The sequence below is a fragment of the Sinocyclocheilus rhinocerous genome, unplaced genomic scaffold, assembly GCF_001515625.1.
Source record: "Sinocyclocheilus rhinocerous isolate Xijiao unplaced genomic scaffold, SAMN03320098_v1.1 scaffold226, whole genome shotgun sequence".
NCBI lineage: Eukaryota > Metazoa > Chordata > Actinopteri > Cypriniformes > Cyprinidae > Sinocyclocheilus > Sinocyclocheilus rhinocerous.
The window spans coordinates 241934-261787 of NW_015631726.1; the positions used below are offsets into that span (position 1 = coordinate 241934).

A 19854-nucleotide genomic window follows, 5' to 3' on the forward strand; every position below is an offset into this window, starting at 1 on the left:
TTTATAACACGTGTTTAAAGGGTTGCGCAATGTAGCCAATCACAGACTCAGCTGTTGATTTCTGGAACGCAATGGCCAATCAGAGGTGATTAAGTTAGAATCTACTCACCGCAGTGCTGAAATTGTGTGCTCACGAATCCTCTCATTTTAACACACGAAGTGTAGACACTGTGAAAGATTCATTGTGCATATATTTATTGTGTTATAACAGAGCTTAATGAGATTGCGATTAACTGAGATGTCAGCTTTTAGTGATAATAAAGGAAGTGCGCTGCTCGCATTCTGCCATGCCAAACCATGCACGCAGCAGCCCATGCTTGCTTAAGCATCAACATTCACTAACCACTGTTATTTTTAACAGAAATTTCTGTTAAAAATAACAGTGGTTAGTGAATGTTGATGCTTAGCCTAAATAACAAATATTTTATCGGTTATAGTGTTTATGTTGGGAAGTTGTGGAGCGTAGGAGATGTTACAGAACCATTTCATGTACATTTCTTTGATGTACTGAAAAAAATCTATATAGATTACTTTTATGCGGGCGGGAGCGGGACAAAACATGAATGTCGCGAGCGGGAGCGGGACAAAACATGAATGTGATGAGATGGTGATACATTAATCTTCATTTGTGTCTGCAGAAAAGGTGAACTAATAGAGAATGGAATCACCTCAAACATGCTGTAAGTCATCCTGTGTGTGTGTGTGTGTGTGTTTGTGTTTAAAATAAGCTTGCTGTTTCTGAATATTGCTAAAGGCCATTTCTCATTCTCTGGCAGGTGAACAGGGTCATCAAAACCTTGAAGCCATGAAAGCAGGCATGTTTCTGCGCAAAGTGAAGTCTCATAGTTGGAAGCGTCAGCGGCACTACAAACTTCAGGAGGACTGCAAGACTATTGGATATAAATCCAGCTGGGCAATAAACTCTTCTTCTACCTGTACGCACTTATTGAGCTGATGTTTTTGTTTAAATGCTTCAGTAATCATGTTAGTTCAGGTCTAGTAATAAAAAATGTGTATAATTGATCGAAGATGGGATAAAAATGACTGATTTATTTAAGAAAGTTTGTATGGACTGCCAAAACAAAACGTCTTATTTGTGATCAATCCATTAGCAATTGCATAGAAAATAAAGGTCTTGAAGCATCAGCAGTTATTGATTGTACTTCAAGGTAATTTTGAATTAAATCCAAAAGGAGTATATTAGGGCATTTGTGGTGAGTACTATTAGTAGGTATGTCAGGGAAGTAGATCTGATATGACAGTAGTTGGAAGTCCAGAGCTCGTTTGCTTCCCTATATGAACAATAGAAAGCACGAAGAATTAATAATAATGAAGCTTGCCTTTTCATGCTCTAGTTCACATTTTTTGAAAACTAAGAAGAAGTGCTCTAAACAAAAACAAAAGCTTATATTGTCTTTGCGTTTTTTTCAGTCTCCATCAGTGATGTGGAGGTTGTTCGTGAGGGACATCAGTCCGAGGCGCTCCTTAGTGTGGCTGATGAGTTTCCCGCTGTCCGCTGTTTCACTCTGGTGTTTCGCGGCCGTAGAGGAAACCTGGACCTGGTGGCTGATTCAGCAAAGGAAGCTCAGGCCTGGATTCAGGGCATCAGAGCCCTCATGGAGAACATGGAGAACATGGATGAGAGCACCAAACTTGACCAGTATCCTTGTTAAGAAAATCTTCATTTCTGCCCCTTTTAAAGTAGCTTTTCAGAACTACATGTTAAAATATCAAGAAAAAGTTAGATGGATGGATGGACAGACAGATGGATGGATGGATGGAATGATAAAAGGACAGATGGACGGATAGATAGATAGACAGACAGACAGACAAATAGATAGATAGATTAATGAAATCCAGCTGTTCACTATCAACTTAAATTATCAACCTAAACCATTCCACTCAGATGGATCTCAGACTGGTTTTTGAAAGCCGATCTAAACAAGGATGGCAGAATTAATTTTAAGGAGGCAAAAAAATTACTGAAAATGATGAACGTGGACATGAATGAAGAACATGCATGCTGTCTTTTTATGGTAATTATGAGTGGCGTGATTTTGGATCATACATTTTCACCATGTTGTACCTCATTGTCATTTGTTGACGTTTTCTCACAGATGGCAGATAAGTCTGAGTCAGGAACCCTGGAGGATCAGGAGTTTGTGGAGTTTTATAAAATGCTTACTGAGCGAACAGAGGTGCTGGATTTATTCCAGGATTATTCCAGTGATGGACAGAGTCTGTCCCAGTGTGATCTGGAGGAGTTCCTGAGAGAGGAGCAGCTAGAGGGGGAGGGCAGTTATGAACACGCCCTTCAGCTGATTGATCGCTATGAGCCTTCAGACACAGGTAATGATCCTCCATCAACAACTATACTACACTCTTCAGTTATAATTTTTGTGATCTATGTATGAATATATAATTAATTCTGATCAGTTTTATTTATACATTTTAAAGGGGTCATATGATGCGATTTAAAATTTTCCTTTCTCTTTGGAGTGTTACAAGCTTTTGGTGCATAAAGAAGATCTGTAAAGTTGCAAAGGTAGGCACAATGAAATATTTAGCTGAACTTCTTAACTTTTGCTTTGCTTGGAGGTAGCTTAATATAGTGTTTATATAGCTTAATTCATTTTTTTTTTTTTTTTCTTTAAAAAAAAACATTTTGAGACTGAGCAGTGAATGGTAGACCCTTTAGGGATCATATACTCCCTGTTGAAGACCCTTGCTTTAGATATAAGAGTTGAGGGTTAAAAATTTCATTGAAAAATTGTTTTATTCGCCTGTTTGGATGTTCTTTTAATAATGGAGTAGTTGAGCACTTAATCTAGATCGCTGCATGGGCAACAGTGAAGTGGTCCTTTACTCATAACAATTACTAAGTAATGATTGAAGATTGAACAGATGTTTCATTTTGTCTTATGGTACAGCCAGAATGAATCACATGATGTCAGTCGATGGGTTACTAATGTACCTGACGTCTCCTGAGGGATCCATCTTCAATCCAGAGCGGCAGGACCTTTTTCAGGACATGAGCCAATCTCTCGCCCACTATTACATCTCCTCATCACACAACACTTATCTGATGGAGGACCAGCTAAAAGGACCAAGCAGCGTTGAGGCCTACATCCAGTGAGTTCTGCCTGTTTATGGTAATACAGCCATGTGTCTACTTAATTTCACAGATCTTTAATGATATCTTTTGCGGAAAATAATTTTATGAGCATGTAAGTAGTAACATCTCTCATGCATGTAATAATAATATTTCTGGTCAATAATAGAATTTGAAACCGTCTATAGCTGTGAGATGCCCAAATAGAGTATTATATCCAACTATGTTACATAAAAACTATTTTTGTAACACTTCAAAATAATGAAACGCATGTCTCTTTTTTTACTTCTTGTGGTATGGAACGACAGGCCAAATCAACGGTCATCACAGGCCAACTTTGGCCCGTGGGTCCTGGTTTGGGCATCTCTGGCCTAGTTGAATGCATTACATTTTGTTCTTTGTGTTCATGACAGTGGTTGTTTATTTGTGCTGGGTTGAACCTCTGAAGGGCACTGAAACGAGGCTGCAGGTGTGTAGAGGTGGACTGCTGGAATGGATCGAATGGGGAGCCGGTAGTTTATCATGGACACACACTGACATCTAAGATTCTCCTCAAAGATGTGATTACTACTATAGCAAATTATGCCTTCAAGGTGCTCTATATTTCAAAAATGAATATCTATTAATAATGATTTACTTTGTTGTTTGCATTATTGATATTAAAGTCTATTAATGGTATATAATATTGTTGTTGATTAATATTGTTGCACAGATACATAATAATCTACTTCCAGATGTATTAATAAATGTTACCGCCTTTCCTACTTTTAGGCATCTGAGTATCCACTCATTGTGTCCATTGAAAACCACTGCAGCATAGAGCAACAGGAAGTCATGGCTCGATATTTCAGAGACATTCTGGGTGATATGCTACTCACGAACACAGTAGATGGAGTCTCCAGCGAACTGCCATCCCCAGAGGTGAGCTATTCAGTGCCTTATAGATAGTGGTGCACTTAACTTATCTGCTCTTAATGAAAAACATAGATGACTGCCATGGATCTTAAAATGTTCTATTGTCTTATAGTCATGGTACTTTCATTATGGTCACGTATAAAGACAACAGATCCATATCACCTATTTTAGGATATTGATTTTTTAAATATCTGTTAATACTGTGGGGTCCAAAAGTCTGAGACCAAATTGAGTTTGGCATTTTCTCATTTAAATCTCAAAATAAAAAGAATGTTTGTACAATGCAAATTTTGCAACTTCTTCTTACTTTGATTGTTATGCAGATAATATAATTTTTATTGAAACTTATAATTTTTTTTATAAATGAGAAAAATGCAAAATATAAACATTTTCACTTTGAACCTAAGTGTTTATATAGCCTATTTTATTTCTAAATTGTTAAAAATTCTATATTATATAATAGTATATTATTAGGAATGTCAAGCAGGTCTATTTGTTGCGTCATTTCTTTCAGGCACTTAAGAGGAAAATCTTGTTAAAAGGGAAGAAGATTGAAAACGAATCAGAGAACCCCACAGGTGAAGTCAGCGATGAGGACGAGGCAGCAGAAATGAATAAGGACAGTCCGCCAACAAATGGCAAGGTACCAGTGGAAATATTGAGAAACTGAGGAAAAGGTCAGTCAGTGTTTTCCACCCCTTTGTTTAACATTGTTTTTGATTGTTTGCTTTTGCCCCATGTAGAAATCGAAGCAAAATCTATGCAAGGAGCTCTCAGACCTAATGTTCTGTAAGAGTGTACATTTCCACAGCTTTGAGCATTCCCGCACCTCTGCTAAGCCTAATGAGATGTCATCATTCTCTGAGTCTAAAGCCCGTAAATATTCAAAAGAAGCAGGTTAGAAATTCTTTTTAAAAGGATAGTTTTGGATATATTTTAACCTCATATTATTCCAAACCTGTATGCTGTAATTTTTTCTGTGGAACACCAAGTGATTATTTAAGCAGCTTTTTGCTTTTTCCTTTCTGTATAAAATCTAAAAATCGAAATTGAAATTATACCATTTTGTATTAGGAATTCTAATTTTTTGTCTGTTAGGTTCAGATTTTGTGCTGCATAACACCAGGCAGCTGACAAGAGTGTATCCAAGTGGAATGAGGACAGATTCATCAAATTACTGTCCAGTAGACATGTGGAACATGGGATGCCAGATTGGTTAGTATGGTAGATATTGCATTTCACACCATTATGTCAGTACTACAAAATGGAATAATGTGAATAATGTGAATGCATGGCAGACATAAAAACACTCTATGTAAAGAGGAACAGGGAAACACAGCTAATGTGTTGTAAAGTGGCCAGTGTATTTACTTTAATGTGTTTTTGATTCATAGTGGCATTAAACTTCCAGTCAGCAGGGATGGAAATGGATCTTAATGATGGGTTGTTTACTCAGAATGGCTGCAGTGGCTACATCCTAAAACCTGAGATCCTTTGCAAAAGAGAGAGACTCTTTGATCCTGAAAATCCTAAGGAACGTGATGGTTACCACCCTCTACTGTTCTATGTTAAGGTATTGAACAATGTTTGTGTTCCCTCTGCAAGTTTATTTTCATGATTTTATTTGTTGATTCTTTCTGTTTTCATCTCTTTTTAGGTTATTAGTGGACAACAGCTCCCTAAAGTAAAGCAAAAAGAATGGTCCATTGTAGACCCCCTGGTAAGGGTGGAAATTTATGGCGTTCCTTTGGATCAAGCCAAACAGGAGACCAAATACATTGACAACAATGGTGAGGAAATGAAAATTAAATAGACTGAAGTGTTGCCAAATTACTACAAGAGAGACAAATGGAAATTGTGCATAATACAGTATGTGTTTGTAACTTGAATCATGTGGAAACAGACATGACCTGTTATGATGACAAGTTTCCCTGATTTACAAACCATAGGAATCCTATTTATGTCCTGCTGTTTGCAGTGATTTTTCTACTTTTTTCATCTGGACAGGATTCAACCCACACTGGAATGAAACATTGCAGTTCACAATCCACACCCCTGAGCTGGCACTGGTGCGTTTTGTAGTTGAAGATTATGATAAAGCATCAAGGAATGACTTCATAGGGCAATACACTATACCTTTTACCAATATTCAACCAGGTAGGCCTATAATAATATAAACTTATTCAATAACCATGCAAACACAGCCTGTGTATGAATGTTTCCACACAGAAATCCTCATTCATCAGTAACCCTGCACTCTCTCTATTTTTTAATTTAAGATAAAAATTTAGAACCAGTTGAAACATATTACATTATTACATTACTAGTATTATTATTAGTGTATGAGACCCAGTGTCTTTAGGCCTATACTCTAAATCATTGAAAATTAATTGGCTTTGCAAATAACAAAAAGCTTATTTTTTACAGGATATCGTCATGTGCACCTGTTGTCCAAAGACGGAACGAGTATCCATCCATCCTCCATCTATGTTCATATCAAAATCACAGAGCTGTAATTATAGGTGTTCACAATGTTCACAATTCTAGTAGTTTTATTTACAATGCTTAAATATTTCTCAGACAAATCTGTAGTTTGCTGTAAAAAGGTAAAGAAAACATTTTATCTTGTGCTTTGTTTAAAATTCAAATGCTGGCAATCACATGAACAAACCAAAACATTATTTAATCACTAATCCTTGCATTAAAACAAAAAAGTATAGCAACTATGATTATTTTTTAAGAGTACCTCTATAGTACTGTAGTTGCATGGTGTTAGTAGTGCCTTGTTGTCAAAATAGACCTCCAAGAATGGTCCAGAAAAGCCTTTTCCGTAAAAGCACATTTTATTTTTAGTTGTTATTAGTTGTATTTTTAGTTGTTTAGTATCTATGCAATACTGAGTGTACTGTTAATCAAAAAATCAAATGCATTTTTTTTTTTTTGAGGTTATATAGTCAGTCAGGGCAGAATGCATCCTTAAGGTTGTACATTCTCTGAATTAATGTAACTGAGCATGGTTAAGTGCCTTTTATAAATAACCCAAAGGCAAGTGTTCAAAGTAAATGACTCTTATATTCTCATTATGTATGTATACTTGCCCAGGTAAATATTGTTTTTATCTTTGGAAAATGCTATTTAAAGGAATTAACAGGAATAAATATATTGTAAAAATGTTTATTCATTGTGGTTTGAATGAGGGTTATGATTATATGTAATACTTTCATAAGATGAAGGAATGTCAATTGAAATGCATACAGAAACACAGCTACACGTCCCTCTCTTTTTCTTGTCTTTCTTCCTCTTCCCTAATCCAGGTCTTTTGTGTACCCATACTAGAGGCCTCTTGGTCTTTACCCACACCATCTTGGACAGGCAAGTCTGGGTGATGTCTCTTAAGGTGCTTCACAACCTGAAATTTCTGTTTGGCTCGATATGTACAGTGGAGGCAATAAAATGGCAGCTGATTGGTGTGGGACAGGTAATGATGGCGGAGACCCGCTGGCCAGCGGAACGGCCTTTGGCATATGGAGCACACATAAGGTCGCTCCTCGCTGTGCTTTCTCTGGTGTGTTTTAAGGAGGAAGCGCGTCTTGAAAGCCTTTCCGCATTTCTCGCATATAAAGGAACGCACGTCTCTGTGGCGTGTCTCCCGGTGGATGCGCAGTGCGTCAGCACGGTTGGTGCGGTACTCACAGTCCTCACATGCGTACGGTTTAGCGCCTGTTGGAAAGAAGGATAAACATCAAGGTGTGCAGGAACTTTACATTTAGCGAAAGACTATATAACACATACATAGCTACCTGTATGTTTTGTCATGTGATACTTCAGCTGGTTGACCCATTTGCATTTGTAGCCACATTCTGGGCAGAGATACTTGCGTTCCTCCATGTGAATCCTCATATGATACTAAAATAAAGAGAGATTCATTCAATTGGAAGCACCAACAGAACTTGACATCAAAAACCAAATACCCAAACCTTCAATCAATATCTTGGATAATAGCTCTTCATACCTTTAGTCTTGAAGGATCAGCACATGCATAACTGCACTTCTCACACCGGTAAGGTTTCTCTCCTGTATGGATTCGAATGTGCCAAGTGATCTTCTGTTTGTTCCTGGTGGAAAACTCACATTCAGTGCACTTAAAGAGGCAGGTTCCTCCATGTGACCGCACATGTTGGTCAAACACCACTTGGTGGGTGCAAGAGAAACCACAGACATCACACTTCAGAGTTTTCTCCTCTGCTGGTCCATCTTCATGCTCATCTAACATGTGCTGGACCAGCAGGAGTTTTTTATGGGTGCTGAAGGAACAAACCAAGCACTGATGGGTGATGGATATCTTGCTTTGTTTTTCTGTACCATTTTGAGGATCTTTCATCTTGATTTCCGAATGTTCATGCTGCAAATGCGCTTTGAGAGCAGCTTGGCAGCTGCAGGTGAAGCTACACTGAGAGCAAGACAAGCTGTTCACATCTGGATGTGCTCGGTTGGAGTGCTGCCTCAGGGCAACTTCGGAGCTGAAACGTGCATTGCATTGGCTGCAATGGTAGCTAAGATCACCAGTGTGGCAGCTCAAGTTGTGGCGGTTGATGTCGTTGAGGTTATAAGCTCTGTAGTCACAAAGTGAGCAGAAGTGCGTTGCCTGTTTGTCATGAATGCGTTGATGGTGCAAGCGTAGTCTGGACGTGGTGCCGAAAGTTTGGCCACAGAGTTCACAGCTATGCCTCCCAACACCTGTGTGCATGGACTCGTGGGCCTCCAAGCGGTACCGACGGATTGTGCTAAATGAACAGAAGCGGCATTGGTGAGGACGGACTCCCTTGTGCTTCACAGCAACATGCTGTGCCAGGCAACGGTCTTGCTTGCAGGTGAAGGAGCAAAGATTGCACTGCAGGTTTCCGGATATTTTACCTCTAGTAACCTTCTTGTCTTTCTTGTGACCTAGGATATGATGGTTGAGAGATTTTTCCGATTTGGCAACAAATGAACACTGTGGACACTGTATTTCACCTGGTTTTAAACAGCCCTTTATCTGATGACTTGTTAGAGCTCTCTTTTGGTGGCAAAGAAAAGGACAGTTAGGACATGAGAATCGAGGTTTGGGGTTTTGAGGGGTCTCTTCTTCTCCTGAATCTCTTTCTGAGTCATTTGCCCCATCTTCCTCCTGATCATGGTCTGAGTCACTAGGATTATCCTCTTGCTCAAACTGCTCTCCTGTTTCAGCTAGATGTACCTTATGGGTGCTTCCGCTGCATGCTGCACAATGGCGATCTATTGTGACTTTCCTAACAGATGAGAAAGGACATTTTCTGCAAGTATACCTACCATCATCTTCAGTATACCCAGAGATCTCATCATTTACCAACTCCTCTTCTGCTAGCTTGTTTCTACTCTCGACAGTTGCCTGCCCACCTTTGGTTGTGCCTGTCAGTGAATCAGTCTCATTTACTACAGCAGTTATGGTAGGAGACAGTGAGCCTTCAGGTTCAGCTGAACCTTGTACTCTTGAATCTTTAGAATCAGTGATATCAACAAGTTCAGGATGCATTGTGAGGGTTCCTGATTTAAGAGATGCACTTTGTTCCTGTATAGATGCATCACTCCCTGAACTACCTACACAACTCCCTGATGTACCTACAGTGCTAGCAAAATCAAACTTCTTTCTGCGCCTCTGCAGTGACCGGCACTTCCGGAGGTGTGTGTTCAAAGAACGCTGTTGTTTAAACTGCATGCCGCAGTCCTGGCAGCGTAGTCCAGCCTTCATGACCTGGCAGGACGACTTGCAGTGCCGGATTAATGCTGCCTGCTTTCTGGTCACATAGGAGCAGCGGCTACACTGATACATATTGCCCCGTGTCTGGACGACAAGCATCTGCACCCTGCCCTCTAGTACAAGGGCTTCAGCCTGGTCTTTATCCTGTTTTCTCATGAATTGCAAGCGAGTCTCAGTAGCTGAGGCCTCTACACATTTCTCCTGATGGAGACCCTCCGTGCTCCTTTCAGTTTCTGTCACCGGTGGCAGGTCTTCAGAGTCACTTTGTTCTTCACAGTAAGCTGTGTTATCATCATCATCATCATCAGCTGATAGTTGTGGGAAGTTCTGGTGGACTGTATGCAATGTGTGAGATTCAAAATCAAATGTGGTGTCATTTATATTTACTGTCTCGGCAAGTACCATTTGTGTGCTACTCTGGCTGGTTTGGGAAGCAAAAAGTGGGGAGCCACACTGTTCTTCATCAGTTGGATGTCCTTCAGAAAGATTACTTGCCTCTTCTCTTGCAGACTCAATATCAAGACTGGCCTGCTGTACTAAAGTCATTTCCTCAGGTCCTCCAATAGTGGCTGCTATTGCATCATTCTCATTCTCATTTACAGACATATCTTTTGAATCATCTATAGTCCTATTAGACTCCTTTGTATTAACCGTTTCTTCCCTATATTCTGAATTTGAAGTCTGAGGTACTGTGGTTTTGGAGAAAAAGTTGTGCGTCAAATCTGCAGAGCTTTGCTCTTTTTCTTTCTCTGCATATTTCTCAAGCCATCCCACATCTCCAGGCACATATCCATGGGATTTCTTTTTGTGCAGGAAGAGGCTGGTGTTGCTAAATGTGGTGTAGCGGCAGAGTGCGCAGCGGAACATGCGTGTCCGGGTGTGCCTGCAGTTTTCGTGGCTATGCAGGGCTTGCCGGTACTTTGTTGTGTAAGGGCAAAACTTGCACTGGTAAACAGGAGGTTGTGGATCTGCATTTGTTGAGTGCTTGAGCTGCATATGGCTGCGCAGTTCAGTCTTTCTCTTGCAGGAGTATGCACACACCTCACAGATCAAGGATTTTTCCTGGTGACGGAGTTTATGGCTGTTCAGCTGGTCGATGCGATGGCAACGATATGGACACTGATTACATTTGTACCTGAGAGAGATGAGAGGCAGGTGAGTAAACGGAAATGGTTCTTTTTATTATCATATTTTAATTTCAGTCAAGATACGTACCTTAGATCTCCTGCATGTTTACGCATGTGGACACTGAGGTAGTGTTTCCATTTCGTAACATATCCACATTCTGAGCACATGTGCTGTTTGTCATTAGAGTGCGTCAGCATGTGCTTTGAAAGGTATGTCTCATCACGACATCTGAAGTCACATAGTGTACATTTGTGGGGCTTTTCACCTGTAAATACAAATGTTATCCATCTGTTTATGGCCAATGAGCAATTCTGAAGGAATAGTTCATTCAAAAATTAACCTTTTGTCATCATTTACTGTTATGTTGTTTAAAACACTATATAATTTTCTTTCCTCTGTGAAATGCAAACAAAGATGTCCAACCTGCTCTTTTCCAAAGAATGAAAACAGATGGTGATTTATACTTAGGGACTTGCTATACTCAAGTTTGCTACAGCTAAACTATAGCTTTGTACAAACTATATGAGAGTTACAGCAGAGGGGAAGATACCTAAACCTGTATTATTTCACAATACTTGGAATATATCACACAGGTTGTATGGACTACTTTTGTTGTTTTTGAGAAGATTTTTAGAGACGTATAAACCAATCATGATCCAATTTTGATTTTTTCATGAAAAAAAAAAAAAAAAACAGGGCTGAAATAACAAGACTGAAAAAATGATGACCGAATGTTCATTTTTGAGTGAATTATACCTATAAACACTTATAAGAACTAAGTAGAACAACTGAATATCTTACCAGTATGCATCAACATGTGTCTTTTCAGGACTCTTTTGTGAGCTGTTACAAAGCTGCACTGTGAGCAGTGGTGTGTTTTCTCACTGGCATGAAAGTGACCAACATGTTGATCGAACTCTACAGGGTTGAGGGTTGAGAAAGGGCAGAAGCTACAGTTCAGTTCTTGATTCCCTGGATGTCCTTGTCTTTTGTGCTGCTGAAAAAGGCTCTTATTTGAGCATGAGAAGTCACAGTGGGGGCAGTGATAAGCCTGATGTGTGCGGAAATGTTTCTCCATGTCTTCCAGGCTCCCGAAGAAGGCGCCGCAGGCATGATGACGGCACTCGACGGCCTCAATTTGGTGAGCATCTAACACATGCTTTTGAAGCTGCTTCTTCTCTGTACACTGAAATGAGCAGCCTTTATTGAAGCAAAACAACAGCTGTTCATTTTGTGTCTTATTGTGAGACTTCATATGGCTCTTTAATGCCTGACTCTGACTGAAAGTCTTTTGGCAAGTTGGGCACTTAAACAACTCTCCATTGGGAGCATCATCTTCTTGATGCCCATGCACGCTGGAAAGGTGTCGTCGCAGAGAGTTACGTTCCACCGCTCTATACTCACATAGATGACAGCGGTGCAGTTTCTGTCCCGTCTCTCTTAGCATGTGGATGCGTAGCTTACTCTTGCTGGTGAAGTAGTGTTTACAGGTTGGACATTGCAGACTGGGATCAGGAAAATGAATACGCATGTGTTCTATCAAATGGGAGCGTGTCTTGAAGCAGCGTCTGCATTCAGAGCAGATGTGGGTGCGAAACATGTGTTCAGTGCCCTCTGCAACATGTCCCACTAAACAGAAAGACGCCGTAAGTCAGACCTGGGATTACAATTATTTTAATTACAACATCTATTAACATTCATGATATTTACCTTTAGATAAAGGCTTTTCTTGGCTAATGGTAGTACATTTTTCCCCCTTTTTTGTTGATGCTTTCAATTTTTTGGATACACTTTTCTTTCTTCTAGGTTGCACAGCCATATCCATCCCCTTCGACTGAGACAAAGCTATATCAGAAAGAAAATAATACACTTATTATCTGTAAGCTGTCAAAGCTGTAAAACAGGACAAACTCATACAATATATAAGTGGGATAATATTTTCAGCTTATCTCAAAATAAACTCTTTCAGAGATCACCCTGTCTTGGTTTATTTTGCAGTAAAGACTGACTGATTGTACATTATATTTATATACAAATAAACAAATAAATACACATGAAACATTCATCTGAGTAGTAATTATTTAAGGAGGAGACACAGATATGAGAGATGTGAATCTAGCAACTGACCAATTGAAATCAAATATTCCAGAGACCCATGCATGCCAGAGGACTATATCTTACTGAATATATAATGAATTAAACATGGTTTTATAAGTATTGTTGTATTTTACCTTCCGGTGTATCTGCTACATTATTTTCCACATGCTTGAGTTGTTCTGCATCACATCCAGGCTCTTGTTGGTGCATGTTTGGGTCAAACTCGACAGGACATCAGCCAGTGAGGGATAAAATCAACTCTAGAGAGGGGTAAAACTCTATTACAGCATCAGGACCATTAAGTGTTTCCGTCTCCCAGGGCAACAACACCACTGTTCTGCATCACCAGGGAGATCAAAATGTGATTAACTGACTTCTGGATTACCAGATTTGAGATTGAAAGAGCTGATTTATCAGTGTTTTTGTCTGTTAACATAAAGGACATAAAGCAATTAATCCAGTGCGTTAAATGTTATGGGAACATGTCTTGTTGGAGAACATATGTTTTTATTAAACAAATTTTGGACCTCCTGCGCGGTGGTTCTTGTTTCATTTGCTCTGATAAACAAATAAACAACGCATCCTCAAGGAACAGCAGATGTGTTCAATTAAAGCAAACAACGCGAATATAATCATCATCAAGAGATGAATAAACATGATAATGTATTAATACGGTATTATGTTAATACACATTAATTATGACTTCAATTATATAATAAGAAATTACCTTCATTTGTGTGGATGGAAACAATGTAAGCGGCGTCATTTCTAGAATTTTTCTGTTCAAAGAGGAAAATGAATTCTGACATCATAATTTAGTATACATAGCGGAGAATAATCCATTTTAAAATACTCAAAATCTACAGACAGTTATTTATAAGAATACCTAAAAGTGTCATAACGTGACTGCGTCGTAAACAGTCACAACGGAACTATTAATGTGAAACACAATTCACACGGAACTATTTTCCTGAACAACGGAAACAACTCAGAGGTCGCCATGTGATTTGCTTATTTCATTTTAGTGAACAGTTCGTCTAAAAGAACCGATTCAAAATAATGCGAATTTAAAACATGATTGATTTGTGAATCGGTTCATGGAATCAGTCATGGAAAAGATTCGACTCACCCAAAAGAACGATTTGTTCAATCATCAATGAGAGACAACGCTGGGTTACTGTAGAAAGGGTGTGCTTTATTGCATTTTATTCGCGTATTTTTCGTTTACTTTAAGCTAAAATGCGGTGTGATATTTCCTCTGCCGTAAGTATAGAGACTTTTTAAATCTGCATTTATTTAAATAAAAAGATAGACCTGATCAGTGACAGCTTGCCATAATGTTTTATCAGTCTCAAGGCTCTCATCAAAATTAAAATTTAAATGGTTTCACCTCCTCTGCTGTGAATGTAGGCTGCATATTGCAATGAAGGGACAAAAAAGCTTTTCCTGACTGAATAAGAGATCCTGAAGACACCTTCATCATGACCCTGTCAGATTTTATTGGAGCCCTTAAGGACAACCCTTACTTTGGGGCAGGATTTGGACTAGTTGGTATTGGCACAGCACTTGCGGTTGCCAGAAAAGGGGCACAGGTCGGCATGATCTTCTTCAGAAGACATTACATGATCACGCTGGAGGTCCCAAGCAGAGATAAAAGTTATCACTGGCTCTTAAGCTGGATCACTAAACATGCCAAACACACCCAGCATCTGAGTGTAGAGACCTCATACATGCAGCATGAGAGTGGACGAGTCCATACACAGTTTGACTTCCATCCGAGTCCAGGCAACCACATCATTTGGTACGATCAGAATATATTGTGATGTTACTTTGGACATTTTACATTCAATGTGCTGCTTATTTGATTTTCTCTCAGAGATCAATCCAGCACATAGTTATCCATGTCTCTGACTGAGGCTTTGTGTTTTCAGGTATGGCAGGAAGTGGATCAGAGTGGAGAGGACCAGAGAAAAGCAGATGGTGGACTTGCACACTGGAACACCCTGGGAGTCCGTCACCTTCACTGCTCTGGGCAGAGACCGCCAAATATTCTTCAACATACTTCAAGAAGGTATGAGCAGCTAGATTTTGTTTTATGAATTTTTCCTTCATTCGGCAGTGTTGTGTCAGCACCTGCTGTGAATTTCACATGTATAGTAGACCATCAGCTGAATTTTTCAAAAATATGTTGCAGTTTTAATGATTGATTCTGTGTCCGTGCAGCACGTGAACTTGCTTTAAAGCAAGAAGAGGGCCGAACTGTGATGTACACTGCACTTGGAGCAGAGTGGAGGCCATTCGGGTTTCCAAGGCGAAGACGACCTCTGTCTTCAGTAGTGCTGGAGAATGGTTTGGCGGAGAGGATCGTGGATGATGTAAAGGAGTTCATTGGCAATCCTAAGTGGTACACTGACAGAGGTGAAAAAAGCATTTTTCATACTTATAAATATTAGGAAAAAAATGCCTGCGCACCTCTAATGTAATGTGAAATCTTTATAATAATAAATAAAAGGGTTGCTTTTTTGATTGTTTTATGTTTTAATTAATTTTTTATTCCAATTTTGTTGATGAATATGTTTCAATCAGGCATTCCATATAGGAGGGGATATCTGCTGTATGGACCCCCAGGCTGTGGAAAGAGCAGCTTCATGTAAGCACAGTTGCTTTGTTTATAGTAGATGTTACAATGAATAATAGTGTCTGATCAAGTATACAGAGTGTAGATTGGTGCAGAGTAGACAGACAAAGTTACAACAATATGAATATAAATATCTGAGAGGACCAAGTGTTATTCTTATATTCTGTATCAAATAAATGCTATTCTTTTGAACTTTCTATTCATCAGAGGATCCTGGAAAAACATGTATCATGGTTTCCACAAAAACATTAAGCAGCACAACTGTTTTGAACATAGATGATAGTAATAATAAACTTGAACACCAAATCATCATATTAGAATGATTTCTAAAGGGTCATGTGACACTGAAGGCTGGAGTAATGGCTGCTGAAAATCAGCTTTGCCATCACAGAAATAAATTACATTTTAAAGCATATTACAATTGGAAACAGTTGTTTTAAATAGTATTAATATTTCACAGCATTACTATTATTACTGTTTTTGTTTTGGATCAAATAAATGCAGCCATGGTGAGCATAATAGACCTATTTAAAAATAGTACAAATCTTAGAGACCCCAAAGTTATGAACAGTACTACATATACTTATAATATTATGTATATATGTATTTATTGACTCTAATAATCTGTTACTAGGCAAAATGCAGACTTGTGTATTAACTGGTTCTTGCCATGAATATAGCCATAGATGTTGGAATGGCGTTAAGAAGAAAATAAATAAACAAACAAACTAGACAAAATGCAATAGTATATATTGCTAATTTTATACTGCCGTGCAAGAACCATTTTTTAAAAATGGTATAATATGACTTCAAGAAAGCAATCAGTTAAATGTACAATTTGGAGTCCCAAGTACCATTACCATTCTTGTGGTATTTCAGAACTGCGTTAGCAGGCGAGCTGGGTTACAGCATCTGTCTGATGAGTCTCAGTGACCGCAGCCTGTCTGACGATCGCCTCAACCACCTGCTGAGTGTCGCTCCACAGCAAAGCATCATCCTGCTAGAGGACGTGGATGCAGCCTTCGTCAGCCGGGAGCTGCTGCCCACAGAGAGTATGTCTTACCGACTGCAGTGCTTCTGAACTCTCACTGTCTGTTTGGAATATAATGTAATTACAATCACATGTGATTAATTATGATAATAGTTTGATCTCTAGCCATGGCATTAACAGCACCATGAAATATTTCTGCTCTTGTTGATCTCATTTATTCTTCCTTGGCTTGTTCTCACAGCTCCACTGGCCTATCAGGGCATGGGTAGACTCACTTTCAGTGGACTTCTCAATGCTCTGGATGGAGTGGCATCTTCAGAGGCCCGAATTGTGTTCATGACAACTAATTTCATTGAGAGGTAAAGCTCAATACTGCAGCTTGTTCATTGTGCATTACTTTTTTGTTTTGATGTAAGTTGGAATGTAAAATCCTTGTCGTCTTGCCCTTTTGCCTCTATAAACATAACGAAGATTAGTGGTAATAAACTTTTCTTTTACAGTTCAAGATAGTGATAAGCAGATTTTAGCAGATAATTGAATATTTATCGAAATGTGTATTATATTTTATATTTAATATATAAATTCAGTATAATATATGTGACCCTGGACCACAAAACCAGTCATAATTGTCAATTTTTCGAAATTGAGATTTATACATCATCTGAAAGCTGAAAGCTTTCCATTGATGTGTGGTTTGTTAGGATAGTAAAATATATTTTATATGTTTAAGTAAGTACCCAATAGTCATGAACACCTGTGTTTATTCTTGTTATAACATGGTATTGTTTTATTTTCTCCCCTTTCTCTTTTTTTCTCCTCTGTGTGCTGAAGACTTGATCCGGCTCTTGTCCGACCTGGCCGTGTTGATCTGAAGCAGTATGTGGGCCACTGCTCTCACTGGCAGCTGACTCAGATGTTCCGGAGGTTTTACCCTCAGGAGTCTGCAGCTGAGGCTGAGCGGTTCGCCGAGCAAGCACTGACAGCACACACAGAGCTCAGCGCCGCTCAGGTGCAAGGACACTTCATGCTCTACAAGACAGACCCGGCTGGCTCCATCAAAAACATTGCAGAGATGAAGGAGTGAAGACTACACAGACAATACAGACTTTTGTATGATGCAGACTGAGCCAACAGGTGAGTGATAAACAGAATGAATGAATCATTCTTTGAAATTTACCCCTGGATGAAGGCTTTTCACACACGGGAGTAATAAAATCCAAAAGAATTGTGAAAAATGTGTGTATTTCTTCTGTTGTTACTGTTACTGGTTAAGCAACAACAGATGCACCATTTATTATGCACTAATTGTCTGTCTCATTGTTTACAGTCATGAGTTTCATTTGCAGAAATGACCAGTATATTACGGTTCTCCTGAGATTTGCTTTGTGTATCAATATTATATACATTATCTAAACTTTTTAGGTGATTGAAATAAATGTTTTTACTAAACAGCAAATTTCTTTTAAGGAAAACAGCCATTGTAAATACAGGTATGTGATTCTGAAAAGGTTCAAAACCTTTTGTTTGCATTTGTTCACTATGCCCTGTAGGAATTAGAAGAAATGTGAATGTTAAAGGGATAGTTCACCCAAAATGTCATTGTTTCCTCAGCCGTAATGTAATTCCAAACCTGCCTGACCTTATTGCTTTGGTTGTAACACATAAGGAGAAATTTAGCAGAATGTTCACACTATTGTTTTCCAAAACAGTATGAGGACAGGGATAGCCGTGGTCAACATTCACTTTCATTGTATGAAAAAGAGCAGCTTTTGTGTGCCACAGAGGAAAGACAAAGGTTTGGAAACAACATAAGGCTGAGTAAATGATGACATTTTTAAAGTGGAGAAAATATTCCAGTTGATTGCAGTATTCTTACAGTATCATTATGTGCATGATAATGGTGTTTCACCTTTTAAAAAAAAATCCACACACAGTATTAAATTACAGCAGATAGTGAAGGGTTAACTAGAGAGGCTTTGCACCACCTCCCTCTCCCTCCCATGTGAAACAGTATCATGTTTTGCCTCACTCTTCTCTCCACTTCCATGATGGCTGGTCGTCTTTTAGTGAGCTCTGCAGAAAGAAGGATCAGATTCGGTTTTCTGAGGCCCATGACAGTGGCCACAGACGTCAGGAGAGGGGCAGTGGGTAGTGCTGCTGCTTCTGTCACTGTCCAGGACAGCCACGGGAAGCTCAAGACTGTGGCTGACCTCCCAGAGATCAAAACCTTTGGGATGATGTACAGACTGATCTTTAAACGGTACCTGAATCGCATGCATGAGCTGCAGGTACAGAGAGAGATACCACAGCCATAGTTTGTTTATCGTGTGACTGTAAATGATAAATGCCTCCCTTTATGTATTCAGACTGTCTGTTTTTACTTTTAAGGACACTGAATAGCAAGGAAACAACTGTCTTGTATAATTGAACACTTTTAAATAATTCTGTGTATTAGTTGTGATCTCAGTCTGATGTTTGTTTGTTGCTCTGAAACAATTTAGAGATAAAATGCAATTTATCTCAAAATCAGCCAGATGTTTCTTCACTAGCACATCTTCTTTGTTCTTCACCACTTGTTTTTTCATCTCTCCAGTTATATGAAAAACAGCTTTATGGCCCTTTGTACAAAGTGAATGCTGGAAACTTCCAAGCCATTTCAGTAAACAGTGTGGACTTACTGGAGGAACTCCTTAGAAAAGATGAGAAGTTTCCTTCCAGAGGAGACATGACTTTGTGGACAGAGTACCGTGACATGAAAGGCATCGGCTACGGCCCTTTCACAGAGTAAAAATGTTTGATACAGTTGTTTGGTATCTCTAACAGAGGTTTGTTTTGTAACATACATTACGTAAGACTAGTCATGTCTGGAGATTTTATACAGCCAAAGTGCATTTGGCTTATGTAGTCCTGTGATGTTATGTAAGCTTATGAATTCTTATTGTTGCCCTTCTGAAAAGACAATATGTTCTTCAACAGAGAAGGAGAGAAATGGTACAAACTGCGGACAGTGCTGAACAAACGCATGCTGCATCCAAAGGACTCAGTTCAGTATGGAGATGTGGTCAATGCTGTGGTCACAGACTTCATCAAACGGATTTACTATCTGCGGGAGATGAGCCCCACCGGTGATCTGGTTTCTAACTTGACCAATGAGCTTTATCGCTTCTCCCTTGAAGGTATTTCCTTTCCATAAGCAC

At 39.1% G+C, this 19854-nt stretch overlaps 4 protein-coding genes across 4 annotated transcripts in view; 3 read left to right on the top strand and 1 right to left on the bottom strand.

The window, feature by feature from the left end:
* Nucleotides 1–6706, top strand: part of LOC107741909 (1-phosphatidylinositol 4,5-bisphosphate phosphodiesterase delta-4-like) — an 8961-nt gene extending 2255 nt beyond the window's left edge. The window contains exons 2-16 of the mRNA XM_016554716.1: nt 639–680; nt 777–935; nt 1432–1660; nt 1907–2036; nt 2118–2349; nt 2931–3132; nt 3561–3705; nt 3884–4033; nt 4542–4670; nt 4771–4924; nt 5126–5242; nt 5422–5600; nt 5685–5817; nt 6035–6184; nt 6455–6706. Of these exons, the coding sequence (XP_016410202.1) occupies nt 659–680; nt 777–935; nt 1432–1660; nt 1907–2036; nt 2118–2349; nt 2931–3132; nt 3561–3705; nt 3884–4033; nt 4542–4670; nt 4771–4924; nt 5126–5242; nt 5422–5600; nt 5685–5817; nt 6035–6184; nt 6455–6543 (2220 nt within the window). The 5' untranslated portion in view covers nt 639–658 and the 3' untranslated portion in view covers nt 6544–6706. The remainder of the gene's footprint in view (nt 1–638; nt 681–776; nt 936–1431; nt 1661–1906; nt 2037–2117; nt 2350–2930; nt 3133–3560; nt 3706–3883; nt 4034–4541; nt 4671–4770; nt 4925–5125; nt 5243–5421; nt 5601–5684; nt 5818–6034; nt 6185–6454) is intronic.
* Nucleotides 6707–7190: 484 nt separating this feature from the next.
* LOC107741908 (zinc finger protein 142-like) lies at nt 7191–13981 on the bottom strand. Its single transcript, XM_016554715.1, has 9 exons — nt 13915–13981; nt 13756–13807; nt 13163–13288; nt 12642–12776; nt 11733–12560; nt 11019–11196; nt 8040–10938; nt 7828–7933; nt 7191–7747 (listed from the first exon to the last, which is right to left on the bottom strand). Exons 3-9 carry the CDS (start codon nt 13236–13238, stop codon nt 7293–7295), a joined length of 4677 nt encoding a protein of 1558 aa, XP_016410201.1. The 5' UTR covers nt 13239–13288; nt 13756–13807; nt 13915–13981; the 3' UTR covers nt 7191–7292.
* An 88-nt stretch (nt 13982–14069) lies between these two features.
* On the top strand, nt 14070–17938 carry LOC107741911 (mitochondrial chaperone BCS1). Its single transcript, XM_016554718.1, has 9 exons — nt 14070–14291; nt 14439–14829; nt 14960–15099; nt 15252–15446; nt 15615–15678; nt 16546–16718; nt 16899–17016; nt 17489–17747; nt 17823–17938. The coding sequence occupies exons 2-8, from the start codon at nt 14510–14512 to the stop codon at nt 17739–17741; spliced, it is 1263 nt and encodes a 420-aa protein (XP_016410204.1). The 5' UTR covers nt 14070–14291; nt 14439–14509; the 3' UTR covers nt 17742–17747; nt 17823–17938.
* Nucleotides 17939–18642: 704 nt separating this feature from the next.
* The window catches only part of LOC107741910 (sterol 26-hydroxylase, mitochondrial-like), an 8126-nt gene continuing 6914 nt past the window's right edge, over nt 18643–19854 (top strand). The window contains exons 1-3 of the mRNA XM_016554717.1: nt 18643–18945; nt 19251–19441; nt 19634–19833. Coding sequence (XP_016410203.1) covers nt 18673–18945; nt 19251–19441; nt 19634–19833 — 664 coding nt within the window. The 5' untranslated portion in view covers nt 18643–18672. The remainder of the gene's footprint in view (nt 18946–19250; nt 19442–19633; nt 19834–19854) is intronic.

What these genes read in the sequence shown, in the direction of transcription:
- LOC107741908 (XM_016554715.1), bottom strand. Translation starts at nt 13,238, where the DNA reads ATGCACCAACAAGAGCCTGGATGTGATGCAGAACAACTCAAGCATGTG. An exon ending in AAACATGCAGGAGATCTAAG is followed by an intron (nt 10,939 to 11,018) that starts GTACGTATCTTG and finishes CATCTCTCTCAG; the next exon opens with GTACAAATGTAATCAGTGTC. An exon ending in CTGATCCTTCAAGACTAAAG is followed by an intron (nt 7,934 to 8,039) that starts GTATGAAGAGCT and finishes TCTTTATTTTAG; the next exon opens with TATCATATGAGGATTCACAT.
- LOC107741911 (XM_016554718.1), top strand. Translation starts at nt 14,510, where the DNA reads ATGACCCTGTCAGATTTTATTGGAGCCCTTAAGGACAACCCTTACTTT. An exon ending in CCAGGCAACCACATCATTTG is followed by an intron (nt 14,830 to 14,959) that starts GTACGATCAGAA and finishes TTGTGTTTTCAG; the next exon opens with GTATGGCAGGAAGTGGATCA. An exon ending in TAAGTGGTACACTGACAGAG is followed by an intron (nt 15,447 to 15,614) that starts GTGAAAAAAGCA and finishes TGTTTCAATCAG; the next exon opens with GCATTCCATATAGGAGGGGA.